Source organism: Chiloscyllium plagiosum, unplaced genomic scaffold (assembly GCF_037043375.1).
Source record: "Chiloscyllium plagiosum isolate Xiang-an unplaced genomic scaffold, Cpla_swu_hap1 HiC_scaffold_14, whole genome shotgun sequence".
In the NCBI taxonomy this organism is placed as follows: Eukaryota; Metazoa; Chordata; class Chondrichthyes; order Orectolobiformes; family Hemiscylliidae; genus Chiloscyllium; species Chiloscyllium plagiosum.
In genome coordinates this window covers 16758322-16771414 of record NW_028270152.1, presented here as the reverse complement: position 1 = coordinate 16771414, position 13093 = coordinate 16758322, and the positions used below count along the sequence as shown (strand labels likewise).

General features: G+C 40.9%; 1 protein-coding gene across 4 annotated transcripts in view; it reads left to right on the top strand.

Moving 5' to 3' along the window:
- twf2 (twinfilin actin binding protein 2) overlaps window positions 1-13093 on the top strand; it is a 144847-nt gene that overhangs the window by 117332 nt on the left and 14422 nt on the right. For all 4 annotated transcript variants that reach the window (XM_087994097.1, XM_087994095.1, XM_087994096.1 and 1 more), the window contains one exon: window positions 9404-9529. In XM_087994097.1, coding sequence (XP_087850223.1) covers window positions 9404-9529 — 126 coding nt within the window. The remainder of the gene's footprint in view (window positions 1-9403; window positions 9530-13093) is intronic.

Sequence of the window (13093 nt, the reverse complement as noted above, 5' to 3'; positions counted from 1 at the left end):
CTGCCAGCACCTGGCCCATATCCCTCCAAACCCTTCCTATTCATATACCCTTCCAAATGCCTTTTAAATTTTGCAATTGTACCAGCCTCCACCACTTCGTCTGGCAGCTCATTCCATACATGTACCACCCTGTGTGTGAAAAAGTTGCCCCTTAGGTCTCTTTTATATTTTTCCCCCTCACCCTAAACCTATGCCCTCTAGTTCTGATCTCCCCAACTCCAGGGAAAAGACTTTGTCTACTTATCCTATCCATGTCCCTCATAGTTTTGTAAACCTCTATAAGGTCAGCCCTCAGCCTCCAGGGAAAACAGCCTTGGCCTGTTCAGCCTCTCCTTATAGCTCAAATCCAAAAAAAACAAACCTCCACCACCACCTTCTGTCTCCCACCATAAAACCAATTTTGCATCCGATTGGCAAGCTCACCCTAAATCCCATGTGATCTAACTTTATTAATTAGTGTGCTATGCAGACTGCAGACCCTTATCAAAGGTTTTACTAAAATCAAAGTAAACAATGTCTCCTGCTCTGCCCTCAATCTTTTTGGTTAATTGCTCAAAAAACAAGTTTGAGAGACAATTTCCTTGCCTCTCAATGCATGTAACTTCTATCTCTTCTACCTATGTCCTTTTCCAAGTGGTTGTGTGTCTTTGCTCATGGTTGTGTCATCAGTTTGATGTTGCTGCTCTTTGAAGCTTGTATTAATGGAATTTAAAATTATTTTAACTCATTTGTCCCTCCTAAATAAAATGTAAAATTCATCTTATGATGCCAGCTTTATACTCAAGAAAAAAAGAGGACATTTAAAAGTCATCTATGTAGCTACGCGAAGAGGAAGTTTTAGAGGGATTTGAGCCAAATGCTGGTAGATGGGACCAGATCAGTTTAGGATACATGCACGGTAGCTCAGTGGCCAGCACTGCTGCCTCAGCGCCAGGGACCCGGGCTCGACTCCAGCCCTGGCTGACTGTAATTCAGAAAGAAACAGCAACTTGGACACAAAATTCTCTCCTTCTATATTGTATATTCCCAATTACAGAACACCTCTTGTTCTTATTTTCCATTGGACCCTCCCCCCACCCCAGTGGGACTGTCTGCTCTTTCAAATCTGGCAATTCGACCCATCATTGTTCTGCCATTCTCACATTCCAGGTCACTTAATCTGAACTACCAACATTTTCTCTCCACAGCACTCAACGCCCCTCCTCACCTGCCCAACTATAGCATAGATACTGCCAACTCCAAACTTCACTTCAGCTCTGATGTACAGTCTTCTAGACCTGAAACATTAACTCGCTCGCTCTCCATGGATGCTGTCTGCCCCACTGTGATCTCCAGCATTTGTTGTTTTTGGTTTGCGTTTTTATATACAGGTATTACTTTTCACAGCCCCCAAATATCTTGAAATGCTTTATAGCCAAGGTTAAAAATCACACACCAGGTTATAGTCCAACAGCTTTATTTGGAAGCACTAGCTTTCAGAGTGCTGCTCCTTTATCAGGTGGTTACTTTGATGAGGGAGAAACACAGCAACCACTTTACATTCAGCAAACTCTCACAAAAATGATACGGGTGAAATAATTTTTTTATCATTGTTTGAGGGAAGGTTAGTGGTTAGGCTACCTGGAATAACTGTCCTTCAAAATAGCACCAAGGAATCTTTCACAACAACTCAAGCAAGCAGTTGGAGCATCAGTCCAATGTCTCATTGAAAGGCAACTCTCCTTCAGCACTGTGTTGGATTTTCAGCCTCAATTTCTGTGCTCAAGCCTAGAGCTATACTTGAATCTGGGATCTTGTGTGACTTAGAGGCAAGCAAGTGCTAGCAACTGAGACACAGATCATGGCTGATCTCACCTACCTGCATTTAGTTTATTTTGCTCCTCTTCACTCCTACCACTTACAACTTTGATCCTATACTTTAATTTCTATCATAGCTGTTCACATTGATGTTAAAGTCTTAACAAATTGGATTGATTTGTTTTTTGATCCGACACATGTACTAACAACAATCAAGCTCTTGAACTGGAGGGGCACCAATATCCTGGGCAGGGGGTTTGCTAGAGCTCTTTGGGAGAGTTTAAACTAGTTTGGCAGGAGGATGGGAACTGGAGCTATGGATGAGCGGCTGGGGTAATTGGTGAGCAGGCAGATACAGCATACAGAGAGTCTGTGAGGAAGGACAGACAGTTGCTAGGGCTCGGTTGCAGTCAGTGTAATGGGTTGAAGTAAGTCTATTTTAATGCAAGAAGTGTAAGGAATAAGGGTGATGAACTTAAGAGCACGGATCAGTACTTGGAGCTATGATGTTATGGCCATTACAGAGACTTGAATATCATGGGGGCAGGAATGATTGTTGGATGCTCCAGGGTGTAGATGTTGCAAAAGGAATAGAGAGGGTGGTAAAAGAGGTGGGGGAGTGGCATTGCTAATCAGGGATAGTATCACACCTGCAGAAAGGGAGGTCATCGAGCAGATAGGTGGAAGTCAGAAATAGGAAAGGAGCAATCGCTTTATTGGAAGTTTTCTATAAACTCCCAAACAGCAACAGAGACACAGAGGAGCAGACTGGGAAGCAGATTTTGGAAAGGTGCAGAAGTAACAGGATTGTTGTCATGGGTGACTTCAACTTCCCTAATATTGATTGGAACCTCCTTCGTGAAAATAGTCTGGATAGACCAGATTTTGTCAGGTGTGTCCAGGAATGATTCTTGACTCAAAATATAGATAGGCTGACTAGAGGGGAGGCATTATTGGGTTTGTTGCTTGCCAATAACCAGGTCAGGTGACAGATGTCTCGGTGGGAGAACATTTCGGTGATAGTAATCACAACTCCCTGACCTTTACAATAGAGTTTACTATAGGAACTGACGGTTTGGGAAAGTATTTATTTGGGGGAGGGGGAATTACAATGCTATTAAGCAGGAACTGTGGAGTATAAATTGGGAACAGATATTCTCAGGGAGATGCATGAAAGAAATGGCAGTTGGTTAGGGAGCACTTGCTGCGTGTGCTGGATAGGTTTGTCCCACTGAGGCAAGGAAGGGTCAGTTGGGTAAAAGAATCTTGGGTGACAAGAGATATGGAACATCTAGTCAAGAGGAAGAAGGAAGTTTACTTAAAGTTGAGGAAGCAAGGATCAGGCAGGGCTCTAGAGGGTGACAAGATAGCCAGGAAGGAACGCAAGAATGGAATTATGAGAGCTAGAAGGGAGCATGAAAAAGACTTGATGGATAGGATTAAGGAAAACCCCAAGGCATTCTACACTTATGTGATGAACAAGAGGATGGCCAGAGTGAGGGTAGGGCAGATCATGGATAGTGGAGGGAACTTGTGCCTGGAGTCAGAACAGGTAGAGGAGATCCTTAATGAATACTTTGCTTCAGTATTCACTAGTGAGCGGGACCTTGCCGTTTGTGAGGACAGCGTGAAATATGCTCGAACAGATTGATGTTAAGAAGGAGGTTGTGCTGGAAATCTTCAAAAACATGAGAATAGATAAGTCCCCTGAGCCAGACGGGAAATACCCAAGGTTATTACAAGAAGCGATTGCTATGCCTTTGGCGAGAATCTTTGTGTCCTCATGGTCCACTGGATACTATCAGATAATTGCAGGGGGCAAATGTTGTTCCCACAAAAGGGAATAGGGATAACCCTGGGAATTACAGACCAGTCAGTCTTCTGTTGGTGGTGGGAAAATTATTGGAGAGGATTCTGAGTGACGGGTTTTATGATTATTTGGAAAGTTTAGTTTGATTAGAGATAGTCAGCAGTACTCTCTGTGGATTGTCGTGGTAGAGAAGCTTTTGTAGTCTTCAGATCTCCTGAGCGATGCTGTCTGGAGCTATGCTCCTGGTAGGGTCACCCATGGCAATAAGGTCAAGGGTGAGGTCCCTGACAAAGAACACCAAAGAAGACCTGAACGGTGGAACAGGCGGGTGAAGTTACTTCGAACTCAACGGCTGTGAAGGTGGATGAAGGCTGCAGCAACTCCATCAGCTCCAATCGTCGTGGTCTCCATGTCATTGGAATCAGTTGGTTGATTTGTAAAGTATCATGTGTTCTTGGAGTGCAACATCATGTACACGTTCATCAAATACACGCACAGGCGTCTTCGTTCTGTGGGCTACTTCAAGTCTTTCACTGACCGGTGGAGGGCGATGGGAGCAGGCGATGTGAATGAAGGCTGGAAGCTCCTAGTTAAGAGCTGTTATGAAAGCGGTGAATACTTGATTCTGTTCAACTTTTGAACAGAAGCAGGAAAGTTGTTCGGTAGCAGTTTTCACGTCAGAGCAATCCTCTTTAGGATCCACTCTGTTCACTCTGAACTGAGTGGGCCTAGAAAAGGTGCTCTAAAAATAGTCTGCTTCACCCCATCCTATCTAGAAAGCCACGTCCAGAGGGATCAACATTATGCGGTCAAAAAACATCAAGAAATGAAACTATGAAATTTGGAACCTGGAATATACAAACTCTTGAGTCTTTCATGATCGTGACATCTGGACAGACACCAAAATGTTAGTCTACAAAGCAGTGGTGATCCCAACACTCTTGTATGCATCATAAACTTGGACAACATACCAACAAAATCTGAAGACACCTGAAAAGTTCCATCAACACTGCCTTCGAAACATCTTGAATATCAGCTGGGAAGATAGAAAAACCAATGTCAGTGTGCTGAATAAAGCAAAAACAATAAGCATTGAAGCCTACATCATCAAGAACCAACTAAGATGGAACAATCATGTTGTTTAGATGAAAGATGAATGTCTGCAAAAACAAATCTTCTACTCCCATCTTAAAGAAGGCAAACATAAAAGAGGCAGACAACGGAAGAGATTCAAAGGCGTTTTAAAAGCCAACACGAAGAAATGTCATATCGACATTAACAATTGGGAACCAATGCCAAGGACAGGAAACTCTGGCAAACCATCATCCAAGAAGGAACAGCAACTTTCGAAGCCAACAGATATGCAGACCTGGAAGAAAAGAGAAGAAAACAGAAAGCGAGGCAGCAACAACCAAAGTCCAATCTGCCATTGGGAACTACTTGTTCTGAATGCGGAAGAACTTTCAAAGCCAAGGTTGGACTCATAAACCACCTGAGAGTGCATAAATCAAATAACGGAACAAAGACCATCCTCCTCGACCTCAAGGGATAGCTACGATGATGATGAGGCAGCATGGCTTTGAGAGGGACAGGTCATGCCTCACAAGCCTGATTGAATTTTTTGTGGATGTGACAAACCACATTGATGAAGGTAGATCAGTGGATGTGATGTATGTGGATTTTAGCAAGGTTTTTGATAAGGTTCCCCATGGTAGGCTCATTCAGAAATTAAGGAGGAATGGGATACAGGGTAATTTGGCTGTCTGGATATAGAATTAGCTGGCCCATAGAGGACAGAGTGGTAGTAGATAGAAAATATTCAGCCCAGAGCTTGGTGTCCAGTGGTGTTCCGCTGGGATCGGTTCTGGGACCTGTGCTCTGTGATTTTTATAAATGACTTGGATGAGGAAATGGAAAGGTGGGTTAGTGTGTTCGCTGATGACACAAAGGTTGGTGGAGTTGTGGATAGTGTGGAGGACTGTTGTAGGTTGCAACGGGACATTGACAGGATGCAGAGCTGGGCTGAGAAGTGGCAAATGGAATTCAACCTTTAAAAGCGTGAGGTGGTGCATTTTGGAAGGCCAAATTTGAATGCCTGTTAAAATGTAGCACTATCATAATATCCCCAACAGAAATTTTGTGAGGTGAAAGTATATATGAAAATGCAACATCATAACAGCAGTAACCAATCATGGCTTATCACATCTCGGCCTTGATTCCACTTTCCTGCCCCCTCCCTATAACCCTTCAACCTGTTACTAGTTAGAAATATGTCTCTCTGTTCCTTAAACTTACTCAATGTCTCAGCATTCACCAAAGTCTGAGTAGTGAATTCCACAGATTCACAACTATTTGAGAGAGTAAATTTCTCCTCATCTCTCTCTGATTTAAATCTTAACCCCTTATCCAAAAACTATGACCTCTTGATCTAAGGGTTGCTCCAAAAGAGGAAACATCCTCAAATTTGTATCAAATTTGTCAATCCCCTTTAGCATATTATATACTTCAGTTAAATCTCCTATCATTTCTTCCAAACTCTAGAGAATACAAGCCCAAATTTTTCAATCTCCTTTCATAAGCCAAACCTGCCACCTCTGGAATCAAACTGCCTGTGTATACCTTGTTCCAAGTTCAACTACATCCTTCCTCAAGTAAGGAAACCAAAACTGTCCACAGTGTTCCAGGTGCCGCCTCGATAATTTGCAGATTGACAGCTTCACTAAAACAGGTAATATCAGATTGTCTGCCAGCTGTAAAGGAGGCTGCGTTGCCATCAACTACTTTACACTCAAAATCTAAATTATCCCGATCACGTTTATTTCTTTTCTCATTATCCTCATTATCATTGCATACACAATATCCCCACATAGATTTCTTGGCTGTAAAAAGTGTGCCACAAAAAAAGCATATTATCTTGTTAACACTTCAGCACAATATACCACGCAGGTCAGGTTAGTGAGGTATGTACTCTCTTCTGAAACAGTGTATGTGTTTAAAAAAAAAATCACTAAAAATGTATTTTGGACATGTTGTAGAATGCATCAAATAAAGGATCTTAAAAATGCAATTTCTTTTATGAGGACATATTCTGCAACATTATTCAGTGCAAGAACTTCAAATAAGAAATCACCACACTACAAATATTGTTCAAAACTACTTTCAGTGCTTGAATACTTACAAATGAATCCATAGTACTTGCAGACTTTATAGACTGATTTATTTCAGCCTGAAATCAGTAAAGGTTGTCTGGTCAGGTAGTCCTTTTTTAATCAATCTATTCAGACACATAATGGTGCATCTCTGTGGCTGTCACATCCTGAAGAACATTATCACTGTGCCACGTGACCTCTTCCTTGTTGATGGATGATGGCATTCGTTTTTTTTTTTAATCAACCTGTTCAGATGTGTTATTCTTTTGGCTCAGAGGTAGGGACACCACCAATGCACCAACAGACCCCCTTGTATGATGGCAATCATATTAAACAATTAAGGAATATGATTGGATGTGGTTCATCAAAAAAATCAATTGCAGTTGATTAACAAGAAAATATGTAGCAAGATTATTGTGTGTATGAGTTTAAAAAATCTAAGGAACTACATTTCAAGTTCAGAAAGAATGATTTTAAATGTAAATTTTTAAATTTAAATATTCTCTAATCACGGTTTCTGGGGTTTTGTGATTCGTCATAAATAGCTCTGAACTTAAACATTCTTTCCAGTCCATCATCACTGTTATTAGCAGTGAGTAAAGTTTTAAATCCAGTCAAAATTGTGCAGTGAAAAATAATCTTCCACAACACAGAAAAATATTCCACTGGATACAGTCAGCTAACCTCTGTCGTTTACAGACTGGTTTGGACAGGCATGAAGTTCTAAACATTCACTTTCTTTTCAAGAAAGGAAAAGTCAAAATTATGGAAAATCCTCTGTACAATGGAGTAATGGGATTACCCCATTAATTCTCTGTTGGTGTGGGGTCAGTTCATCACATGTTAGTAATTTCTTTCCTGCTTACTCAAAATGATCTAGCCTGGCCAATCTCTGCCTCTGGATTCTATTTATTAGTTCATGCATAAAATATAGAACATAAGTGCAAGACTCAGAATGCAAAGAATACTTTTGTGATTTTTTTTCTTTGCTGTGCATTCTTCTGGTTTCTCACAATTATATACTGTATTTATATACAGAAGAATGCAGTGAGGTTGATTGAAGGCATCTATAAAGTGACCCAGCTATAACTATATCTTGCTGGGTATTTGTTTCATTCTGGGTATTTGTTCCCCTGTAAAGAAATGTTTGAAACCTTTCTTGTCACCACTTCTTTATCCATTTTATCCTTCATAAAAGAGGATTTGTTTTACGATGAAAAGTTGTGGTTATTAGCCAGAGTCTTTTCACATGATCGTCTAGGTTAGGGTTTCAACACCTGCAGTTATATAACTCAAAATGCTAAATATTGTCCTTTGAAAACTTGGTGTTTTGGCTGCTCTATCCTTAAGTGTGCCAGAGCATTTGTGAGCAAGCACAAACTTAACTAGAACCCACATAAGTAACTTTTACTAAATTATTAGGCTGTCACTGTCAGAAATACAACAATTTATTGAGCCCTTAGATAGTTCATAGAATCTTAAGGTACAGAAGGCCATTCATCTCAATCCTGCCAATGCCAGATCTGTGTAAAGATTATTCAATTAGCTTTACTCCTTGCTTTTTCACCATAGCCTTGAAATTTCCCTTTCAAACTCTTTTCTGAATGCTACCATTGAATCTGTAGCCATCACCTTTTCAGGCATTGCAATAAATCTGTTTACCAAGTCTACTGCCAATGAAAACTGTTTGTTCTTATTTACCATATCAAACCTTCTCAATTTTGAATAGATATATTAAACTTCCTCTGAACATTAATTGTTCTAAGGAGAGTAAACCCAGTTTTAAGAAGAACAATCCCACTTTTCCTAATTTCTCCACATAACTGAAGTCTTCATCTCTGGTGTTACTCGAGTGAGTTTCTTTCTGCAACTCTTCCAAGGCATTCATCATTCCAAAGCATTGGAGTCCAGAATTGGACACAGTGCTCCAGCTGAGACAAACCTATAGTGTATAAAGTTTAGATAATTTCCTTGCTTTTAAACCTTCTGCCTCTATTTATTAATCCTGTAAAGTTCCTTACCAGTCTTATCAACTTGTTCAGCGATCTTCAAAGACTTGTGTATGTGAACCTTGAGATTTTTGTAATTTAAGGTGTCCAAAGTAACACCTAACAATGTAAGGTATTGCATTTCCAATGCAGAAAAGTGCCATAATGGCTTTCCTGTTAATTAAAGAAGACAAATCATATTAAATGTCCTTCTAATGTTAATAAAAACTGAAAGTACAAAATTAAACTAAACAGGTCTGGCAGCATCTCTGGAGAAAGAAATAGAGCTAACATTCTGAGTCCAATGTGACTCTTCTCCAGAACTGAGAACTCTTAAGTGTAGTTTGTTGATTTTTCTGGTTGCAGCCTGTTTATGTTTTGAACAGACATTAGCAACACTTTAAGCTGGAAAAAGCGTACAAGAGTTGTAATTAAAATACAGTTACTGCAGTAAAATCCCAGTCACGTAACATAATTTTCTTCAGCATGTTGAACTTCTTAAAGGAATGTGATCAGAAGTTCTTGTTGAAAGCAGTTTACTTTATAGTAGAATAGTCAGTTATGCTTTGGTCAGTCATGTTTCTTGTTATGCGATAGATTAAGATGATGACCCTCTATTCCAATATAGTCATGTAATAGTTTCATATTTTTCATTCCAGGTAAAGACTGAGATCAGTGTTCAAAGTAAGCACCAGACAATGCAAGGTATTGCATTTCCAATCCAAGAAAGTGCCATTACGGCTCTCCTCTTACTTAAAGAGAAGAAGATCAATTACATCCAACTGGTATGTAACTCTCTTTTCATTCAATATAGATTGAATTAATTTCGCCATTGGAAGTCTGCATCTTGTATGTAACAAAATGGACAGACTGTGTGTGTGTGTTTAGCAGAAACAGCGAGATTAGTGTACAGTCTCAGGGACATTTACTGTGTATGTTTCACACCTGATATTACTTATCTTTATTTATTAGGAAAATGGGAATAAACTAAATTGTCTTTGGAATCAGTAACCGGTTTTGGTGAAAGGGAAAGAGTTGTAATTTCCACTGAAATTAATTAGCAGAAGAGAAAGAAAAATCTTTTGCTGTTATTCTACCTGGAGACCTCAATTTGATTACTTTAATAACCAGTTGAAATACAATTCATGCACACATTAATGCAAACCAGACAGTGCCAAATATTGCTTTCTTTTCTGTGACATATATGGCCAGCTTTCTTCTTGATTTACATATGTGAATTGCTCATGTTAATAGTCTAACAGTAGTTTGACCCTGGGACTTCATATTTTCAGTTGAATAAACAGTCACATTATATAACTTAAATTTCACTTCTCAATGTAATTAAAAGACCTTTCATTTGGAAACTGCAAAACTGAATTACTGATACTTAACTTTTGCTTTGATGACGAATGTGACCATATACCTCACTGATAGCAGAAGGCTAATCATGTACTTGAGCTCACGTATGCTAAATTTATTATCTTAGTGTCTTCCTGTGATGAATGCAACTATAACTTATTGACATTTACAAAAAATATGAAGTACTGTAAATACTCAATAGGTCTGACAGCAGACCTGTGGAGAGAGAAACAGAATTAATGTTTCAAGTCAATGATTTTTCATCAGAATTGGGAAAAGTTAGAGATGTAATAAGCTAAACAAATATAGAGGAGAAGGTCTTTGGACTCCTCCATCGCCAGACCACAACAACACGACGGTTGGAGGAGGAGCGCCTCATCTTCCGCCTAGGAACCCTCCAACCACAGGGGATGAACTCGGATTTCACCAGTTTCCTCATTTCCCCTCCCCCCCACCTTGTCTCAGTCAAATCCATCGAACATCTTCTTCCTGACCTCTCCGCCCCCACCCCAGTCTGACCTATCACCCTCACCTTGACCTCTTTCCACCTATCGCATTTCCAACGCCCCTCCCCCAAGTCCCTCCTCCCTACCTTTTATCTTAGCCTGCTGGACACACTTTCCTCATTCCTGAAGAAGGGCTTATGCCCGAAACGTCGATTCTCCTGTTCCCTGGATGCTGCCTGACCTGCTGCGCTGTTCCAGCAACACATTTTCAGCTCTAACCAAATATAGAGATATGGATGGGAAATAAAAAATAATAGAAAAGGCATGTGATAAGTTGTAAAAGGAGGGGGGGAGATGATAAAAGGGCAAGTGCAAAGCAGAAGAAAGTAGTCATAAGGAGGGAACAAAAATTGGATCTAGAGGAAATGAAAAAGACAGGAGCAGATTCATTACCTGCAACTGCTTCCCAAGAAAATGGGAGTAGCAGTTATATCTCAAATTACTGAACTTCATACAGAACACTGTAAATCATCTAATAATGTGAGATGATGTCTTTGAGCTTCATTAGAACAGTGTTGGAGGCAGAGTTCAGAATGCGAAGGGGTAGAGAATTACAATGGCAAATGACTGAAAGCTCAGGTCACACTTTCAATTTGAATGGAGATATTCAGCTAAATAATTACCCAATTTTGTGCAAAGATGTGTGTAAGTTCAGGTGATTGGTCAGTATATAAAGTACAGAAGCCAGTAACTCTTAGATTAATCAGAGGAAATTAATTAAAGTCTGCAAGGAAGCTAGCTCAGAATGTAAAACTGATAGCAAGAATTTAAGAAAAAATTTAGTAAAGTGAGTGTTGGTCCTCTGGAGAGTGAGAATGAGGAATTCATAGTAGGTAATAAGGAAGTGACAGAAGAAATTAACAAATAATTTGCTTCTGTCTTCACTATAGAGGATACAAAAATAACATTCCAGTGATTGCTATAGATCAGGAGGTGGAAGGGAGAGAGGAACTTGACAAAATTACAACCAGGGGGGAAGCGGAACAAAACAAACAGATAGAGTTACGAGCTGACAAGTCTCCAGTCCTGAGAGACTTTATCCTTGAGTTTTAAAAGAGTTGGTTAGTAAAGTAGTAGCTGCATTCATGTTAATTCTCCAAAATTTCCTCTAGATTCAGGAAAGGTTCAGTTGGACTGGAAAGTAGCAAACATGATTCCTCTATTTTAAAAGGGGAGGAGGCAGAATACAGGAGACTTTAGGCTGGTAAGCTTGATGTTTCTCATGGAAAAGGTGTTAGAATCAATCATTACAGAGGCTATAACTGCACACTGAAAAAAATCAAGGTAATCAGAAAGAGTCCGTGTGATTTTATCAAAGGAAAAAAAATTTAACCAATTTACTGGAGTTTTTTGAAGGAGTAGCAAGCATTGTAGACAAAGGGGAGGCAATGAGAACGGACGTTTAGACAATAGACAGTAGGTGCAGGAGTAGGCCATTCTGCCCTTCGAGCCTGCACCACCATTCAATATGATCATGGCTGATCATCCTTAATCAGTATCCTGTTCCTGCCTTATCTCCATAACCCTTGATTCCACAATCCTTTCTTAAATGAATCCAGAGACTGGGCCTCCACTGCCCTCTGGGGCAGAGCATTCCACACAGCCACCACTCTCTGGGTGAAGAACTTTCTCCTCATCTCTGTCCTAAATGGTCTACCCCGTATTTTTAAGCTGTGTCCTCTGGTTCGGCACTCACCCATCAGCGGAAACATGTTTCCTGCCTCCAGAGTGTCCAATCCTTTAATAATCTTATATGTCTCAATCAGATCCCCTCTCAGTCTTCTAAACTCAAGGGTATACAAGCCCAGTCGCTCCAGTCTCAGCAAAGGCTTCACCTTTAACCCTCTGCGCTCCCAGATTAACCCCCAGACCTCCCCCTCACTGAGGACGAATGTTTAGTCCTCAACAAAGGCCTCACCTTTATCACTCTACGCTCCCAGATTAATGAGTTTGACACACACTGAGACCTTGAACGTTCCATCCACTGCCTCCGCCTCTGAGCTCACTTTTTCAAACAAGACACCCGCCCCTTCACCCCTTCTCCCGCCTCCAACACACCCCATCCACCTGGACACCCCGTGCCGGCCTGCTACCCGCCCTTGACTTCTTCATTTCAAACTGCTGCTGTGACATCAACTGCCTCAACCTCACCATCAAACCCGGAGGCAAGGGGCGCGTAGTAGTAGTGTGGCGCATTGACCTCTACAACACTGAAGCCAGGCACCAACTCGCAGACACCTCCTCCTGCTGGCCCCTTGATCACGACCTCACCTCCCATCACCAAACCATCATCTCCCAGACCATCCACAACCCAATCACCTCTAGGGATTTCCCATCCACAGCCTCCAACCTCATTGTCCATGAACCTCACACCACCCGATTCTACCTCCTGCCGAAGATTCACAAACCTGACTTCTGCGGTCGACCCATTGTCTCAGCCTGCACCTGTCCCACTGAACTCATCTCTTCCTACCTCGACACCAT